Below are 20,355 nucleotides of genomic sequence, written 5' to 3'. Positions count from 1 at the left end.
ACATTTTATCTACATAAACACAATATCGTTAGGAGTATGCATGTAATTTTTATACGTCTGTCAAACGATTTAATCAACTTAGGAATATACTTTTGAACAAAGTGAATATAGATTTCTATGACTGTTCGGTCAAACACACTTGACAGTCATGACTTGAAACATGAGCTTCCACTTTAAAGTGCAAAACACAAGAACGAAAACAACGGAGAAAAATAAACACAATGCAAAGAAGAAGGAAGAAGAAGGTGTGAAAGTGGTGTCACCTTTACACTAGGTCAGCAAACTTCTTCTTTCCTGGAAGAGTCAAAAGCTCTCACGCCTCTCTTCAAAAGTGACCCTTTTCCTGTTTTGACTGCATCAGTTTCATCTACAAATAGAGCAAACACGCTTGCAAACTGTCAATGTCTCCACATCGCACATTTCATGCAGAGCACGAAGCAGTGAACCACACTGGAAAAAAATATATACTGCTTTGATTTTACATTTATATCAATTGCACATGATTAAAATGTGGTAAACCCTTGTCATGTTCCCGTGTTTTCCTCCAAAATAAATCAACAGATGTGTTAGTTCAGTTGAACAATTTTAATGTCCAACAGAAAATCAAGTAGGTCTATTTTTTTTTTTTTTGTCAGTGCATGGTGATGTTTCCTTTCTGTGTTTTTAAGTCGATCCAGTCCTTTGAAGTCTGCAGCTTTCAATAGACGGTGTTCGTAGCTATAGGACCAATGTGTTGATAATGTGAAATGTGAACGTGAATCAATGAACGAATGCATATTTTTCCACATTAGAATTGAATTTAATGGGTTCTCACTTCTTCCTTGGCAAACGCCGTGATCCCATGACAAAGTTGTGTCTGGTTTTCTAGCTATCTATTGGCCTTGTATGCTCATCGATATGAACCGTCTGAAGTGTGTTGGCGAGCGTTTTCAACAGAAAATGATTGCCATGGATTGACTGATCCACTAGGTGGTAGTATTGTACATGTTTCTATTCCATGTTGCCTTTGCGCATGTAAAAGTTGATTAGAAAGGGGTAAAGTTCAGATCAAAAGCTAGCACGGACAATTTAGAGTGTTCAATGAACCTACTATGCATGTTTTTGGATTGTGGGAGCCAACCGAAGTACGCAAGTACAGGGAGAACATGCAAAACACCACACAGCATGTGTCAATGGAAAAGAAAGGCGAGGTAAATTAAAAAAAAAAAAAGAATGTTAATAATCCAAATGTCTTCAGGTTTTAAGTGCATTATATCCAATAAATGTAACGATCGTTAATTTGAAAAAATCTTAAATTGTATATGTACAATGTTTGATTTTACAAATATTTTCAATTACCAATGATTCAATCAAATAAATGCATCGAAATTTTAAATTAAATGAAGAAATTTTGATTCACCAATTTAGAGAAAGAGGGGTCAAATGAATGGAACTAATATTAATGTAAATACTCTGCAGTCTGAATTTAAGAACGGAAAGGTAATATGTATAGTTATACAAGACATTCAAAGTCTGTCTTGTATAACACCACTTACTCAAATTAATTCACTTGTGGGAACTGTTTGGGGAAGACCCTTTTCTGTTCTCACGCTCAAATTCATCCAAGGAGAGTGGAACGTTTTGCAACTGCAAAGGGGGGTCCCCATTTCCATAGTTTGTTCTTATTTTATTTTATTTTTTCAAATTAAGTCTTTGCAGGAAAGAAGCATAAATAAAAATCAACTTGGAACAAATGTAGGCTGTCCTCATTCACTCCAGCAACACTCATACTCGTGTCAACATCAGGCCTTCCCGTCCAGCTTCCACTTTAAGGCCGGTCTTGTTGGGTGCTGCAAGTATACATTTCATCTGCGGCCTCCTGTAGTACGACACACTTAGTGAGCTCAGTTTACTGTTTATCATAGCTCACAACTGTAATTATCGCTTCAGCTCAGCTGTGCTGAGACAAATCGTCATGGTGATGCATCTCACAATGTTGATGTTGACTTCACAGTTTGAGCCCCACCTGGAATATAGCCACAGTATGCGTGCTGTCTGAAACCTCGAAATGGAGCTGTTTAACATAGCACTGTGAAGCCGGTTTCATGTAATACACACCTCATCGGCCGTTACCTGACCTTTCTTTGAAAACGTGAATACAATACAGAACAATACATCTTGATTTATATAGCACTTTCACAACAGCTGCGGTTGTAATGAAACACTTTCCAAAAACGTTAACATAACGTAAAATAAAAAAACACAACACATAACATAAAACAAGGACAGTCAGGGAATCGTAATCACTTTTCCTGCATTCGCTTTGTTGTTTGAAGCAGTTCGATATCAAAGAGGAGCGACTCAAAGTGTACTTTCACCAGTGGATCGGAGACGCCATGCTCAAAATTTGCACACGTCAAGCTAAGTTTGAAAGTAAACAAGAAGCTGTAGCGTCCATTGGCAAAAAAAAAAAAAAAAAAGAGATTGGTTCACTTCTCCTGTCCCATGTAAATCCGTTTCAATTCCAAGCGGCGGCTCTCAGTTCCAAATACGCATCCACGGTCAGAGCCGACGCTCCTCTTTCCTCATCCTCAGCTCCACAAGCCGTCCATCCAGCCACACCAACGCAGATTGTCCAACAGCGCCGACATCTCCGCTAAACAAAACAGGGCTTTGAAAAATGATGCCCATTACACGCGCGAAAAAACACAAGCGCCCCCGGGCTGTCCAGCGGCGACGGTCAGATAGCGCCAACATTCCTCCCAATGAAAATCAGTGATGGTCCATGCGTGCTGCCGAGAAGGCGCAACCACCAATCACGGATTTTTCTCTTTTGACAAGTGTTGTGGCCAAAAACGCTGCAAACAGTCCACATCGGGTCCACACGACGTAACAACAAACCCCATGTGACAAAACTAATATATAAAGCTTTGTGTTCATTCACATACAAACGACACAAATCTAAATTACATTTGTGAAATCGGTTGGTGCATTAACATTGTGAGGTGAGTGTGTGTGGTTTAAAAGTGAATATGGTTGTGCATTTTTAATTGTTTTTTTCACACTAATAATCATAATTTATCACAGCATGGAATTTAAAATATGTATCAAATGCATACATACATTTTACACACACACACACACACACACACACATTTTTTTTGTTTGGATTGGATTTGTTTTATCCTCATGTAATGTCGTGTTTTCTTGTGGCGCCTGACTAGCTCATCAGGTTTTTTTTTGTGTGTGTGTATGTTTTCACTTGCACTCGCCAAGGTCTCTCGTATCTCCCAATCAGCTCCCTCAGCCATTTGTGTCTTGTCCAGGTGTTCCTCATTGTTCTGTCAGCGTGTTTGTACAGTTCTTAGTTCGCTGGTTTCGTTCATTCACTTCATTTTGCCTGTTCTTGAGTGTTCATGTGCACGCAACAATATGTGTGTCTCTTGTTTGAATACGAAACACGCACACAGTACGAGAACAGGACTTAAACTGTCAAGAGGCAGTTGGTCATGTCCGGGTATTTGATTCTGAGAATCATTGCTGGTGCTAAATGGACCATTACTTTCACAGCAGGTGCTTTGGCCAAATGCGTCCATACGTGTCCCCATTTTACTCTGTGGTGTGTGAATAATTTCACCTTTGTACCCCCCCCCCCCCCCCCCGCCACACACGCACACTGAAGGACATCAAATCAAAGTGTCTGCAAACTAGACAAAATGTCAAAACATCATGGAGGCACAATTAATACACGCACAGAGTACAACCTCAAATGACTAATGGCCCGGATGGGGCTCAGTTGCAGCTGTCAGATTGGATGTGTGACAGGCCGGACACTTTTGGAGATGATGACACAATATTAAAGTTCAAGCCCTCTGCAAAATGTCATAAGTCATTCACCCTCCTGCCCATTGCAACATGTGTTCAGTGCCAAATGTGAAAACAAAGCACTCGGCGGTGTCATGTCAACGTCCAATTTAATACGTCTCCACCATTTACTGTCAAATGACGCGTTGAAGTTGTCATTCTTAGTCTAAAATTATTCAAACGCAATTGCACAAGAGCCGCGAAAGAGCCAAGATTGAAGGATTTTTCACCAATGACAATGATGAGTGAAAAGCGATTTGTTTGAAATCCGAAACTATTTTATTAGCCCATGATTAGGGGTTTAATACACTATGCAAAAACAGTCAGATTTGCGTCAATCACAACAAACACGTCTGTTCACAATGAACATCACACGAGAAGCGTCACATCCTCGTGTAAGGAAGCTGAGAGGAGTCGAGTGGCGTGTTCGGGTTTGCTCAGTTTGGTCGAAAACCGAGTTTCAGTCGGAATCTGAGGCGTAAAAATCTCAAATTATCTGGTCGAAAACCGATTTGGTCGAGAACAGAGACGTTTGAAAGCCGAGGTTTGACTGTATACGGACGGTACTTGGTTTCTGGTTGCACATGATTAAAATGTGTTCAACTAATACATATAATTTATTATTATTATTATTATTATTATTATTTTAGAAAAACAAGGGAAAATTGCATTGGTTTTAGAACATTTTAATCATGTGCAACCAATGTATATGTTCGAATTAAATAAAATTTCGGTGTAGGACTAATGGAAATAGGAATAAACAGATCCGGGGTTATCATTGTTTAACCTTGAATAACTGCACCTTTTTAAAGTAACATTTTAAAATGATTAACTGTCACACAAGTGTAAAAATAAGTTAATATATAGTAGAACCTAAAATTGACAAAGATGTAATGCAAAGTTAATTTTGAATATATCTCAATGCATTAATTAAGGGCTCCACACAAATCAGTATGAAGTAAAATGCATACAAGTAAAACATTTTTTTTTAAATGAGGGGAAGAATTTCTCGAGCGTTGACTCTGAGAAGTGTCATGTAACGTGATGTACTGTACTATTGTAAATTATTTTCTCAAGCCAAAGAAAGAACAAAAAAAAAAATTAATTGCTTGGATATCAACTTGATCACTGAACTGATTCTGACACCTTTCATGATTTGGAGTTGGTCACTAAGTAGTTTTATCAAGGTGCACACTTTTATCTGCAAGGAAGAGAGGTTTTTTCTTTCTTTTTTTTGTTTTTTTTTTTAATGAAGATGCATTTTGATCAAAACACACATTTTAATTTGCTTTTTAGTTGCGACGCACTCAAACGCAAAATAAATGTTGGCTTTGGCTCCCGCCGGCCGGCCCCTCTCCGACAAGAGCCAGAGGGGAAAAAACACTAGCAGACAGTATCTGTTTCTTTGTGTCGGCAAGTCCTGCACATGTTGATGCCCGTGTGCCAAGAATAGAACCCCGGGGGGTCACGGTGCTGAGTGGCTTGACACAAAATGTTACACACTACCACATCCACACACATATACATGAGAGGAGACAAAAACGTCCCATTAGGATGCGTCCAAGTTGTAAAAAGCACCCCTGGGGGGCTCATCGTTTGTACGAATGCTATCGCAGTCAGGCGCATGTATTCCTCCAGTTGAGGGCAACATTCCCACGGAGTCTACATTACAAGTGGCATACCCGAAATGAACATGCACTCTATATTGAACATTTAAATGAGGATCGACCAGCATGGTGTGCACTAATGATTAAAATCGAATGCTAGAACTGCATCATGACCATTTTTCATTTCACATTGTTTGGACATAGACTGAAACAATGATCTGTGATTTTCAAATTGCAGATTAAGCATAAAAAAAAAAAATCCATGATTTTACAGACACACACACACACACATATTATATGTATTTATATATATTATATATTATATATACGGTGTATATATAATACACACACATATGTATATACTGTATATATACATACAGTACATATATATATATATATATATATATATATATATATGTACTGTATGTATATATACAGTATATACAGTGTACATGTATACACACACATATAAAATCGGTATTGTAATTTAAGCCATTTCTTGATACAATCAGGAAAATTATTCATCCAATGCATAGAAAATGGACCACACAATTTGCTTGATGTCCACGAATGTACGAAGCACAATTCTTGTTATGTTTACAGATAAAGTCACAATGTTTTGTTTTTTTTAATTAATTGAATATTTCCTGTATTTCATTCTCGATGCATGATTAATTGCTTGTAATACATCCTTTGGTCACCTTATGGAGATGAAACGCTGATTTGTTATCCAAATCTGCAAAATGCACGCATGAAGCTCTTTTGTCATCCATTAGCGAGATGCATATATATATATATATATATATATATATATATACATATACATATATATAAATACACATTAGCATATTAATATGCCCGTTGTAGGTCAGAAGAGCTCGGGAATAAAATCAGCCGTGGCCTTTACTCACTGCATACATGAAAACGGAACCATGTTATAAGAGCATAATGCTATTTGTGCGTGTGTGTGTGTGTGTTTGTATGAGAGTGAGTGAGTGCGTACTGAAAGTGCGCTCTCAAGAGAGCGTTTGTAATCAGCTGTCAAAACGTGCAGTGTTCTCATTGTGGCCACTGAGAGTTGAGCTATGCGCTGGGCAGGGAAAAGCTCTCAGGTCCCCTTCGGTATGTTCATCCAAGCTGTGGCAGTGGATGTGAACAACATACTGCGGTGACACCATCTGCTTCGCTGCACTCCCCGCGACAAGGTGTTTGAAGTGTTCTGTCGAAGGTAAGACTTCCATGTGAATGGAGTGTTTATGTTGGGTCAAAGTATTTCGCAGTAATATCCACTTTGGTTTTTTTTAATATTGTTCTAATGTGTTATGTACTGCTTCGCCATATGGCACATACTGTTTGAAAAAAAAATCTGCAATGATCAAACTAAGGTTGTTGTGACTTTTTGTTTTCCTTGAAATGTTCGGTCAAATGGTTTTCAGTTGAAAAAGACGTGTGTTTTGGGTTATTGCAAACTTCTGAATATTTGGGAAAAAAACTGTTCAAGTGAAAACCTGTCATTATCGTGTTTTTGCAGCATATTGCTGCCAACTGATGCGAACGGTGCTCATTTTAAAGCATGGTGCTTCATTTTACTTCGATCTGCCCCTCACTACCCTAAATAATTGTTTTGTATGATTATCGTCATTATTTCAGTCTTTTCTTTGTTTTTTATGAAAATCGTGAGTGCGCTAGAGATGATTGAGTTGGGCCTCCCTGATGGCAGCCTGATCGATGAGCTGATAGTGCTAACGTCCCAGAGCCTCGGCCAACTGGAGATCCAAGAACACTTCAACATCATCAAGGAGATCGGCCGAGGGAAATATGGCAAAGTGCTGCTGGTCACACATCGCTTCAAGGGTAATTTGCACCTGATTGACTTCATATCAAATCAAAACGATGACTAAAGAATAAAATGTTCAGAACAAAACAAAGCGGAATTAATTTCAATGACATGGGCCCCAGTAGAAGTCAAGTATATTTATATTACTGCCCTTAATCACTAAAACATCTCCAAAGGATTTACATAGCCACCGTTCACAGAGATCAAAGATATATTCAGGTGACAACACCCATCCGTGAAAGGAAATACTCAGAGAAAACCCATTTTGGGGGGGGAGGAAGAAATATTCATAGGAGATCACAGATGGAAGAATCCTTCTTCCATGATGTCCAGGCTGTGGTGGATGTTGTGTGGACAGCAATTAACCCTATGATATGATAAATGAATGCTATACAGTGTTTGTTTCAACGGCATTAAAGTCCATTACATCCAATTAAGCGCCTCGGGAAAAGCGGCTTATGTGCGTTTCAATCGGATGTGTATCACCAAGAGGCAACAAACGGCACAGTCAGCAAATTCTCCGCATTATAAGGCGCACCTAAAAGCATTCAATTTTCTCAAAAGCCGACAGTGCGCCTCATAGTCCGATGCGCCTTGTATATGGCTCAATATTCGGATTTCTTGGACATAGTATTTTAAATGTTCTGTAAAGCACTTTGTTCGATCTGCAACGTTGTGAAAGCTCTCTACAAATAAAGCTGTATTGTCCTGTATTCCCTTTAGCATAGCTCCATCTAGTGGATGCATAAGGTAACCACAGCTGCTAATGTAGCTTCTATTTGATGCACCTTATAGTGCAGTGCCCCCTATATACGGTTTTAAAATAGGCCATTCATTGAAGGTGCGCCTTATACTCCAATGCGCCTTATAGTGCGGTAAGTACGGAATTTGAAAAAAACAATGGCGGATTAAGGACAAGAAAACGTTACTGGCAAAGAGAAGATGCTTTGGAACTGATAGATATTTGAGGGAACTGGTCACTTCAAGCATCAAATCTTTGAAATTGTCACAAATGCGTCGGGACCGGGAATCTGTGATCCAAGGCGGAATATTTACTTCCATAAACACACTGCGGCACATGACACTTGTATTCCATTCACTTTCGATGTCGCATTTGTTTGAGATTTTCACATTTCTACAGAGGTCGCCATTCTAATTTCATCTGAAGCTACAGTCCAAGTATATTCTGACATGCCAATTGGTCTTATTGTCTGGTGTTGTTGGGTCATAGGTTCAACCAATTAGAATGAGTGTAATTGTTCACGTTTTTCATTGATTACGGAGTGGATGTTTTGAATACGGATGCCGCGCAGGGACTCCCATGGCGTTGAAAGTGATGCCGAAAACCTCAACTAAGCTGCAGGGGTTCCTGCGAGAGTACTGCATCTCCTTACATCTGTCCTGCCACCCCTGCATCGTGGGTCTCTTTGGCATCGCCTTTCAGTCGAGTGAGCACTACTGCTTCGCCCAGGAGCTTGTCATCGGGAGGGACCTGTTTGCTGTCATTCAGCCCAAGGTACGGCTGGTCACCGTGTAAAACTCAGATCAAGAAGTCGGTTGATTTTGCTTCATTTTCTAGAGCGCTAAATGATCCATTTCAGGTGGGAATCCCCGAGTCGGCTGCCAAACGTTGCGCCGTCCAGATCGCCAGTGCTTTAGAATTTATCCACAGTCGGGGGCTGGTCCACCGAGATGTCAAGCCTGAGAACATCCTGCTGCTGGATCATGACTGCTGCCAAGTCAAACTGGCAGACTTTGGCCTGGCCCAGAAGAGGGGCACTCTGATCAGTTTCATCACCGGGACTCTGCCTTACATGGCCCCGGAGCTTTGCAAAGTCGCTCTCCTCGAGGGCCAGAAAGAAGTCACTGCGCCTCCGCTGAGTGTGGAGCCAAGTCTAGACACTTGGGCCTTTGGTGTGCTTATATTCTGCATCCTGACGGGTTACTTTCCTTGGGAGCGCTGCACGGACTCGGATGATTGCTACCAAGAGTTTGCTGACTGGTCAAGCCTGGGAGAGGAGGGCAACACAGAACAGGACAATCCTCAATTGTGGAACAAGTTCACTCCAGACGCTATGGAGTTGTTTCGTAAGCTCTTGGCCGTGGATGCAGAAAAGAGGTGCACCGAAGGGACGGTGAGAGAATACGTGATGAAGGCCTGGCTTAAGAAGAAAAATGGGATGGAGCAGCAGATGACAGTAGAAAAAGACAAAGAATAATCCTGGACAAACAGCGCTGGATTTTACATTAAGTTGTATTCATTAACATGAATGAACATCATCATTTAAATGTTGTTCAGTTCTTGTTTGTATTATACTACGTGTGTTTTCATTTAACATGAACTCCGTCCACAACAACCAAAATTTTGTTGCACCCATTTCAAAGTATACCAGTGTACTATTAAACGGTCATATGAAGGAAAGCCGGGCCAGAAATGTATCACAAGTGTAATAAATAAGCAGGCCAATGCTCCGAAGTATGCAAACCTTCTTTTGTTTACTTAACAACAGCCTGTCACAATACGGCACTCTGTGGCTGGCATGTGCATGAGTAAACGTGCGAGCCTTGCATGTGGTCACGCGATAGCAGAGCCAAAAAGGTGACCCTGAAAATCGTTTTATCGTATCGAGTGAACACGTCACAAAAATGTTCTCAATGAACCGAGTAGGTTGAAGAATGTTATTTGAATAAATCCGAGTATGGTAAGAGATGCACACTCACAACTCGCATCGATGTATTTGTGCAATACAATTTTTTGGCATCAAAAATGTCACTTGTCATGCATACAGCCGTACAGTCGTTTATCAGGTCTTTCTGAAGAAAAAAAACAGCAGCAAAGGCACCACTTGTATCCATTGGCATAATTTAGCATATGCGATACTGTATATGGCCACACTGTGAGAGCAGGTGCATGGAAAGAAATATTTACACAAATCCATCTGTTCAATTAGCATTCCCGCTTCCAATCTGTTGGCCAGATATCGGATAACTCTTTGAAGCTATAGAATAGAACACTGACCTCAGTACCACTTTAGCGTGGCTGTCGCTCGACATCTCTATCCCCGTCTCATCTCATTTTCTAAACCCCCTTCTATTGAATAATTCCTTGGCATTTCGCTCCAGCTGGCCCCGTGGCTGATGGCAACTCATGCCGTGCGGCGCATCACCGAGTTATGTTTCCTATCAGCCCTCAACCTGAGTGCACATTCAAACGTGTCAAACAAACGCTGATGAAGACCACGTCAAGCCAACTGCCAAGCGTGGGACTGCCTTGGACTCAACAGTTATGGCAAACGGCCACAATGGAAAGAACTGAAATAATAATAATAACAATAATAGTAATCCATCCATCCATCCATGTTCCGATCCACTTTATCCTCACAAGGGTTGGGGGGCGGGGGGGAGCCGGGTCGCCTATAATAATAATAATTATTATAATAATAACAATAAGAATGTGTCCCATATTACGGCCGGGTATAATGTTTTATTTCTGACAAAGTAGCTGTAATATTGTGGGGAAAAATACATCCTTTTACAAAAAAAAGAAATCAATTTTAATATGAGGAGAGGAAGGGAGTCACTGTAATTTCAAGAGAAAACAAATAATAAAAAAGTAGTTTGAATTAAGAATAAATTGTGTTCAAATTGATCCAGATAAATTGGTAGAGTCAATGTATTTTGAGAAAAAAAAAAGTTTGATGTGAATGAAGTCATCACGATCCAAAAGCAAAGCAATAAGGCAATGAGTGCCTGGTGCTCAAATGACTACGGACAACATCATGAGTACAGTCAGGCGATTCAGAAATTCAACTGAGGAGGAGAAGATAGTGGACCAATGTTGGATGAATTTGCCCATTTCGTTGCCATGGTGCCATTCACTCGCTCCTTCATGTGAATGCTTCCCGACACGACACAATGGTACACACGAACACAGACACGGCAGTAGACGAGGCATTCAAGCCCGCTGGCTGTCATGTGGGAGAACTATTAATAATGCCACGCTGTCTGTTATGGAAAATCCCCATAACTGGGACCTTTATCGTGTCTATAGACTTGAACCATTCCTGAGGTGACCATATAGTACAGACACATAAATCAAAACATGACAGCAAATAACTAAACTAACCTAACTAACTAAACGAAACCAATTATACAACTTAAAACAAAACAACACAAAACTAAATACAATACAGTATGAAAAACACAAAACAACAACAAATGAAAAAATATGGTAAGGTAAGAGGTATAAAAGCTGTTTTGTAGCGAAACACAACAGCTTTGTAGCTACCGGTATTTGTTTTTGTGGGGCGGTTTTTCCCCATTTGCTGGTGTTTCATTGTTGTGTTTTGTACTTCAGGGCCACCGTAAGATTGAGCCTGTCACATCATTTTATGTCGCCAGTACAACTCACAAGTTTGTTGATCAAATCTGTCCCAAAATTGCTGAGCGTCTTCACTTTTAATTATGTTGGGAATTGAGATATTGCGCTAGTTAACTACGGTGAACCTTTTTTTTTTTTAGATTTCAACACTAGCTAGTCATCAATTTGTTCTATGTAAGTAATAATATGATGAGGAAATTAAAAGTTTAAAATGTTTGTCAGGCATAACAGCCCTTTGAAGTCAACACCAATGATAGTTTAGCAAGAATGCTAAAACCTAGCTTAACACAGCACCATGTAAGGGCTCAACGAACTGCAGTCATTAGAAATTATTGCCCCATATTGGTGATCTATTTTAGCCTCGGTTGCAAAGCGGACTTGATCCTACTTTGTGATCCATCAGCCAAACATCAGCCAACATGTGATGTTTACATATCTGTCAAAGGCTGCGGCTCACAAATGAGTCCCTTTGGGCGTATGGCTGCCTCTGTGATGTCACGGTACCTTGGTTACCTCATGATAAAGTACGCAAAGCATGCTGTGACATCTGTTTTATCTTGCGTGTCTGTTATGGACACTGCAGAAGTCCTTTGATTACCTATGTGGAGGTTGAGGGGGGGGGGGGGGGGTAAATATATCAAACTATATATGAGACACTCAGAACGTGATTTGTTTTTTTATGACTGTTCAATAAATTGGTTCTTGGATCGTTTTTTATTTGGTGCCTAGGATCATTCTATCCATCTATCAATCCATCCATCCATCCATCTTGCGATCCGCTTTTATCCTCACAAAGGTCGCGGGGGTGCAGGATCCTATCCCAGCCATCTTCGGGCAGTAGGCAGGGGACACCCTGAATCGGTTGCTGGCCAATCGCAGGGCACACATAGACGAATGACCATCCGCGCTCACACTCACACCTAGGGACAATTTTTGAGTGTTCAATCAGCCTGCCATGCATGTTTTTGGAAAGTGGGAGGAAATTGGAGTACCCGGAGAAAACCCACGCAGGCTTGGGGAGAACATGCAAACTCCACACAGGGAGGCCGGAGCCGGCATCGAACCCACAACCTCTGCACTGTGAGGTCAATGCGCTAACCGCCTAGGATCATTCTAATGACTGTTAATGTTAACAGAGTAGAATAGCGGCGGTAAACTTTTCGTTTGTTTGTTACCATGCTATTAAATGTTAAGAGCTGATGAGTGTTGATGAATTCCCACTGCGCGCTGTTTGGGAATCACTGCTGTCAAGAGGCTTTGTTTGTTTGTTTGTTTTTTGTTTGTTTGTTTGTTTATTGAACATAAAACATATATACAGTAATAATTTGACAGAAAATAAGGTAGATAAAAAAAGTAAAAACAAAGAAATCAATCTTCATTCAACACAGTTATTATGTTCAAGGGAGTAGGAAGAAGTAAAAAACGTATCTAGTCCTACCTCGTTATGTGATTGTATCTAATAAATCATTTTTATATCAATCAGAAAAGAAAAAAGTAAGAAGAAAGAAGTCTCCATTAAGGCTCATACTTTACCCTTAACCGTGATATTTTTACAACTTTTGGTTTGTATCGGGATTATATACTTCCACACCCTGACACTCTTGTGTCAATTTTCTCTTGTATTCATAATGGATATTTATATACCTTTCTCTATTTATCAACTTAGTTCTGATTTATCATTATATTTAATGTTTTGAATTTATCATTTTAACTCTGATTGATGTAGGTTGTTTGTACTATTTTTTTGAATTTGTTTTTGAACTCAGCAAGCGATTTACTCATTTTCAGGTCCGTTTCGAGATTATTCCACAGATTAACACCTTTGATAGATACACTTCTTTGCTTGATGTTTCCGTTGTGATTGTTACATTTGGGTTCCCTACTTTGCATGATCATCTTTATTTTTGATAATGTGAATGATTTAGTGGCCATGAAAAATTAATAGTATAGCAGTGGTGGACGAATACTTTGCAACCCACAAGAGGGCCACACTGGCACTGAAATTTTATGATATGACCCCCCTGGCCTCAACAATAGGACTGTATTCTCGTCACAGTGAGATTTATTTTTTTCTTTTTAGAGTGTCCATAATTCTGAACTTGACTTCTGGGATCAGTAACAATCTTGTAAATGTCATCACCATATAAATCTCTCCAATTATGAAATATAACAACGTAGCATTTCAGTTTCATTGATGATCTCCCGGGTAAAAGAAAAAAAAAGGAAAAAGGATAATAGAATAAAACCATGACTTCAAGTGATGAAATAAGTTTGAGCATAATTTCATGCATTTCAACTACATATATACAGTAAATCTTCCCCGGAATTTTAAGAAAAGGAATATCCTTCACCCGTAATAAAAACCTATGCATTAACATGCATTTGACTACGATATTACGTGTTACTGGCACTTGCGTAAGCGGAAATTCCACTACCCGTAACCCGGATGGAGGCATAATGCCGCGGGAGCTTAAATACACGCAACGCCCACCCGATGTGACGAAAAAGACACAACGCTGATACAAGTTTTCACTTCGCGTTTTTCGATCATCAGATTCTAAACGACGACGTGTAAGTGAGTTTTTATTGGCGTGCGTTTTACTGTAATTGCGAACGATTTTAACTTTATTCACTTACGTTGTGTAGATCATGGCATCGAAACGTAGAAAAACTGTAATGACTGGAGCGGAGCGAGTAAAATGCATCCGTTTGAGCAGGCTGGACACAAAGTTAAAAAGATCCAGCAGACACTTGGAGTCGGAAAGACGCAAATCTACGAAACTTTAAAAAACAAGGCATCGATTCAACTCCTGATGACAAGCCACCATCCAGCAAGGAAGCAATGCAAATAGCAACAAAAATCCTTCAGTATGCACAAGAATTACCAGACATCGGTGATCAACGGGACAGTTACTTGCAACTAGCAAGAAAACTGTATGACACGCAGGCAAACATTGTCATAAACCAAAGAATGCATCCAACAAAACAATCCAAAATACATATTTTTTTCCCCAAGACAGAAAAAAAATAAACATTAAAATACTGTACGTATTTTACTGTTTTGATTTTTTTTTTTGGATACACCTGTATTGCAGTTTTTGTTATATAAACAGTTTTTGGACAGTATATTTTTGTATTTTATTGATTGTGTTGTTACACGTGCATTTTGTCAACATACTTGCAGGTTCATAAAGGCTGTTATCAGGACAAATTGGACAGCGCAAACACGAGTCCGCACTAGAGAATATTTACTGTATATATACCCTGCTTCTTTTGACACCATGTCAGCCATTTGCATATGTACTTACCAATACAATTAACAAATACAGTACTATTCTTATGACACATGTGTCGTAAAACACACTCACTGGCCAAGTTTGTAATAGTCATCCTCGCAAGCGACATGCTTTGCGCTTTATTTTCCCCAGGTTGTTTATGACTGACGACTCCATCAAGAGCCTTGTTGCCCCCCCCCCCCCACTGTTTCCTAAACTAAGTGTGAAGAGTTATAGTGCCATTGACAGTGTTATTTATCCTCACTTCACCATGACGTTTCTCTGAAAGCTTGATCCCAAACTAAAACTACGAGGGAAAGCAATACAAATACCACAGTGGCATTTTTAAAGGACTGGAAAGCGGGATCAGTTTCTCTTGTGGGTTGCAAAGTATTCGTCCACCACTTGCAACCAGACACTTGAGATTCCATCTGAAGTATCAAGAGGGCTACACTTAGCGGCCCTTTGGCAGACATTTTTCAAAATCCAGAATTGACAGCATGTTTTGATGTTCTCCAGGAACACCAGTTTCCTCTCACATTTGAAAATTAAGAATTTTAAACCAACTGAAGACGTCTGAACGTGTGCGTGAGAGTGGTTGTTTTTCTGTTTGTGCCCTGAAATTGGATTTTCACATTTTGGTGTACAAAAAAATAACAAATAGCTCCGCTAAGATTGAGAAAAAAAAAAACCTTTTCCATGATAATATGAATGATTTATTGGTAATGAAAAATCAATAGCATCACACTTCAGGGCCACACTGGCACTGAAGTTTGATAATGTGACCCCCCTCACCCCTCTTTAAAAATAGGACTGATTTCTCATAACGAATTTATTTATTTGTCTTTTTAGAGCAGCCATAATTCTAAACTTGACTCCTGGGATCAGTCTTGTAAATCTTGTAAATGAAATGACCATTGAAAGCTCTCCAATTATGGTATATAAAAACATCGCATTTGAGGTTCAATACTTTGCACAGTTTGCACGTACGCTTACTTCCACATTCCAAAAACAAGCATACGATGGTTTGTGCGCAAAGTTGGCAGTTGTCAAAATATAAGTCCCTCATCTTACAGAGTAAGACCACCTGCTCGGTGTGATCGGTGTCGATGAGGACGAGGTGGAATTGGATCATCAGCAAAGCTCGTGTCTGCGCATTCAGAACATCTGAGCATGTGCTCATGTCACGGCGTGTAATTTTTGACACCGCTTATCCCGTACAGGGCCAGAGAGGAACCGATCCCATGCTGCCTGGGCACACTAGTTAGGCAAGTGAACCACTACATCATCAGTGATTGTTTGTTTGTTTGTTTTAATGTTTTAAAGTGGAAAACAAAAACAACCCTGAGAACGTGAATATAATCAAGATGGAGACGTATGGTCTCACGTTAGCGTCTGAGCAAAAATATCTCTCATTCATATGACTTTTGACTGCATATTTTAAAAAAAGATCAGCAAAAAAAAAAAATCAGAAATGAAGTAGAACACACTCTACTGCAAAGGTTCCCGGCAGGACTAGCTGGGCAAAAACAAAGCCGCAAACACAAAAATTAGCAACCAAATCTGTTGTTTCAAATTCTCAACTCAACCGTATTTGTATGTATGTAATTGGAAACATCGATCACCTGCAGGCGTTATGTTTGGAAAAGAAAATACATTTACATGATATACAATACGATGAACTACAGCGTTTGACCTCTGGACTGGTCGACATCGTGTGTCAACTGGATTTATGGATGACTACAGACGTGGGAGCTCGCCACTGCAGTTATAATCTATGCGGGCGGGGGGGGGGGGGGGTCATGGCTCTGGGAGATTAGCACATCCAGTCATTACAGTGTGAACTGCAGTGAGACAGACAGCTGGTCAACACAAACACACACACACCCACACACATACACACGAGCATACTGATGAAGAAGCATCTCAAATCTCCTGGCAACGTTTAAAAAGGAAATAAAGAAATTGGCTAAGCAAAACTTTAGTATGGAAAAGCAAATATAAGTTAAAAATGAACAACGTACTGTACCGCTACATCTTAAAAAGCATTTGGAACGTTCCCTAAATTGTATATTGTGGTGTCACGTTTTTTTTCTTCCACTAGATGGCAGAAAAAGAAAGGCGAATTTTACTGCAGAAGCATCACTGACTGTCTCGATGATGAACGTTACTTATTGGAGCTAATTACAAGTCTAAAAGTGGAAGGAAAATACTGTTTCCTACATGAAAATGGGGTTGTTGTTGTTGTTGTTTTTTACTTAGACCTTACTTCAACAGCCAATCAGACGCTGTCAACATAACAGCATGGTTAAGCAATTATTAAACAACAGAATATAATTTAGGTAACTTTAACATGAAAGAATAGGATGCTCAAACATAAAATGATAATACTGGCAATTAATAATATAACATAAGATTACATTGGTCTGAATGTATTCAAGCTTTTCTTTTTGGGAAGTTCCCAGTCAGCAAAGGCATCTGCTGATTCCATTGATTTTACAATCAATGGGATCAGTTGCAATGCATATATGTGAATGATAAAAGTAAATTGCACATTTGTTGAAGGAAATGTAAGGTGCTTCATGAAATGTTTTGTAAAAGATACGTTCATTAAATTTCAACATTTTCCAAATGTTCTTGTGCTTCTTTATACCAAAACAAAGGAAAGACATATTGTTTTGGTTGTTTATAGCAAAGTATGTTATCATTTTAATGGTCTGGCCCACTTGACATCTACCGAGGCCGTATGTGGCCCACCATGTGAAATGAGTTTGACACCAGTGATGTATAGTAAGGCGTTTTTAGCCGAAAAAAACAACCATGTACAGAAAGGCGTTTTTAGCCGAAAAAAAACGACCATGTATAGTAAGGCGTTTTTAGCCGAAAAAACCCCCGACCATGTATAGTAAGGCGTTTTTAGCCCCCCTCAAAAAACGATCATGTATAGTAAGGCGTTTTTAGCCCAAAAAACGACCATGTATAGGAAGGCGTTTTTAGCCGAGAAAAACGACCGTGTAGTAAGGCGTTTTTAGACGAAAAAAAACGACAACGTATAGTAGGGCGTTTTTCGACCAGAAAAAGACCATGTATAAGTAAGGCGTTTTTAGCGGAAAAAAACGACCATGAAGAGTAAGGTGTTTTTAGCCGAAAAAAAACGACCATGTATAGTTAGGCGTTTTTAGCTGAAAAAAACGACCATGTATAGTTAGGCGTTTTTAGCCTTATAAAATGACCATGTTCATTCAGTAAGGCGTTTTTAGCTGAAATAAACGACCACGTATGGTAAGGCGTTTTTAGCCAAAAAAAACGACCACGTATGGTAAGGCGTTTTTAGCCCAAAAAAAGACCATGTATACGAAATGGTATACATTTTTTTCGGCTAAAAACGCCTTACGATACATGGTCGTTTTTTTCCGCTAAAAACGGCTTACTATACATGGTCATTTTTTTTCGGCTAAAAGCGCCTTACTATACGTGGTAGTTTTTTTCGGCTTAAAACACCTTACTATTCATGGTCGTTTTTTTCGGCTCAAAACATCTTACTATTCATGGTGGTTTTTTTTGTCAAAAAACTCCTTCCTACACATGGTCGTTTTTTTTCTTTTAAAAACGCCTTACTATACATGGTCGGTTTTCTTCGGCTAAAAACACCTTACTCTTCATGGTAATTTTTTGCGGCTCAAAACACCATACTATACATGGTCGTTTTTTTCGTCGAAAAACGCCTTACTATACATGGTCAGTTTTTTTCGGCTAAAAACACCTTACTCTTCATGGTAATTTTTTGAGGCTCAAAACACCATACGATACATGGTCGTTTTTTTTGTCTAAAAACGCCTTACTATACATGGTCGTTTTTTTTGGCCAAAAACGCCTTACTATATACATGGTCGTTTTTTTCGGCTAAAAACGCCTTACTATACATGGTCGTTTTTTTTCCGCAAAAAAATTCGTCCAAAAACGCCTTACTATACATGGTCGTTTTTTTCCGGCTAAAAATGCCTTTTTTTCATCCAAAAAGGCCTTTCGATACATCATCGTTTTTCGGTGAAAAAAGCTTTACGATACAAAAAACTACTTCAATAAGCCTTACTTATCATGTTGGTCAAAGAAAGAAGGGATATGGTTGCAACCTCTGCGGATTGAACACCCAACCGCTAGTTTGGGACATGGTTTCTCTACCCCTGAGCCACACCACCACACCACACCACAACTTCTTGTTTGTTTTGTGTTTTCTTCAATAATGCTGCAAATGGTTAAAGAAAGATGTGACCTCGTTGCAAACACTGGGAATCAAACACCCAACCGCTGGATTTCGGACTTCAGCTTTCTACCACTGAGCTAACCCACCACAATGAACTTTTGTGTTTTGTGCTTTTCCTCACATAAGTTGTATATGGTGGTTAAAGAGTAGACATTGTTGCAACAACCAGGGATTGAACACTCAACCTCTGGTGTGGCACTCCATCACTCTCCCACTGACCCAAAGCACTACATAGAGCAGTGGAGTTGTGTTTTTTTATTAATCATGGTCGTTTTTTTTCATCCAAAAAGGCCTTACTATACACGGTCGTTTTTTTCGGCTAAAAATTTCGTCCAAAAAGGCCTTACTATATACATGGTTGTTTTTTTCGTCCAAAAACGCCTTACTATACATGGTCGTTTTTTTCGGCTAAAAACGCCTTCCTATACACGGTCGTTTTTTTCGGCTAAAAACGCCTTACTATACACGGTCGTTTTTTTGGGCAAAAATTTCATCCAAAAACGCCTTACTATACATTGTCGTTTCTTTCATCCAAATAGGCCTTACTATATATACATGGTCGTGTTTTTTTTTCGGCTAAAAACACCTTACTCTTCATGGTCGTTTTTTTCGAGTTAAAATGCCTTACTATACGTGGTCGTTTTTTCCGGCTAAAAACGCCTTATTGTACATGGTCGTTTTTTTCGTCTAAAAACGCCTTACTCTACATGGTCGTTTTTTTCGACTAAAAACGCCTTAAAAATTTTGTCCAAAAACGCCTTACTATACATGGTCGTTTTTTTCATCCAAAAAGGCCTTATTATACATGGTCATTTTTTTCGGCTAAAAACGCCTTACTATACATGGTCGTTTTTTTTTGGCTAAAAACGGCTTACTATACATGGCCGTTTTTTTCGGCTAAAAATTTCGTCCAAAAATGCCTTACTATACATGGTGGTTTTTTTCATCCAAAAAGGACATACTATACATGGTCGTTTTTTTCGGCTAAAAATTTCGTCCAAAAAGGCCTTACTATACATGGTTTTTTTTTTCGGCTAAAAACGCCTTAGTATACATGGTCGTTTTTTTTGGCTAAAAACGCCTTACTATACATGGCCGTTTTTTTCGGCTAAAACATTCGTCCAAAAATGCCTTACTATACATTGTCG

The 20,355-nt window shown here is 39.4% G+C and overlaps 1 protein-coding gene across 2 annotated transcripts; it reads left to right on the top strand.

The window, feature by feature from the left end:
- Positions 1-6,530: 6,530 nt before the first annotated feature.
- On the top strand, positions 6,531-9,766 carry LOC147210324 (serine/threonine-protein kinase SBK1). Of its 2 annotated transcripts, none has more exons than XM_086130212.1 (4): positions 6,531-6,678; positions 7,132-7,304; positions 8,601-8,803; positions 8,889-9,766. In XM_086130212.1, the coding sequence occupies exons 2-4, from the start codon at positions 7,142-7,144 to the stop codon at positions 9,504-9,506; spliced, it is 984 nt and encodes a 327-aa protein (XP_085986338.1). In that variant the 5' UTR covers positions 6,531-6,678; positions 7,132-7,141; the 3' UTR covers positions 9,507-9,766. The 2 variants fall into 2 exon arrangements, with proteins under 2 accessions (XP_085986338.1, XP_085986339.1); XM_086130213.1 differs by having other exon boundaries at positions 6,544-6,678; positions 7,140-7,304.
- Positions 9,767-20,355: the final 10,589 nt, after the last annotated feature.

The sequence above is a fragment of the Hippocampus guttulatus genome, chromosome 1 (assembly GCF_054856545.1).
Source record: "Hippocampus guttulatus isolate MCC_2025c chromosome 1, RoL_Hgut_1.0, whole genome shotgun sequence".
NCBI classification, from domain to species: domain Eukaryota; kingdom Metazoa; phylum Chordata; class Actinopteri; order Syngnathiformes; family Syngnathidae; genus Hippocampus; species Hippocampus guttulatus.
Note: the sequence above shows the minus strand (reverse complement) of the source record. Positions and strands in the feature narration are given on the sequence as shown.

Coding starts and splice junctions, on each gene's coding strand:
- LOC147210324 (XM_086130212.1), top strand. CDS start 7,142: ATGATTGAGTTGGGCCTCCCTGATGGCAGCCTGATCGATGAGCTGATA. Junction 7,305..8,600: donor GGTCACACATCGCTTCAAGG/GTAATTTGCACC, acceptor GATGCCGCGCAG/GGACTCCCATGGCGTTGAAA. Junction 8,804..8,888: donor TTGCTGTCATTCAGCCCAAG/GTACGGCTGGTC, acceptor GATCCATTTCAG/GTGGGAATCCCCGAGTCGGC.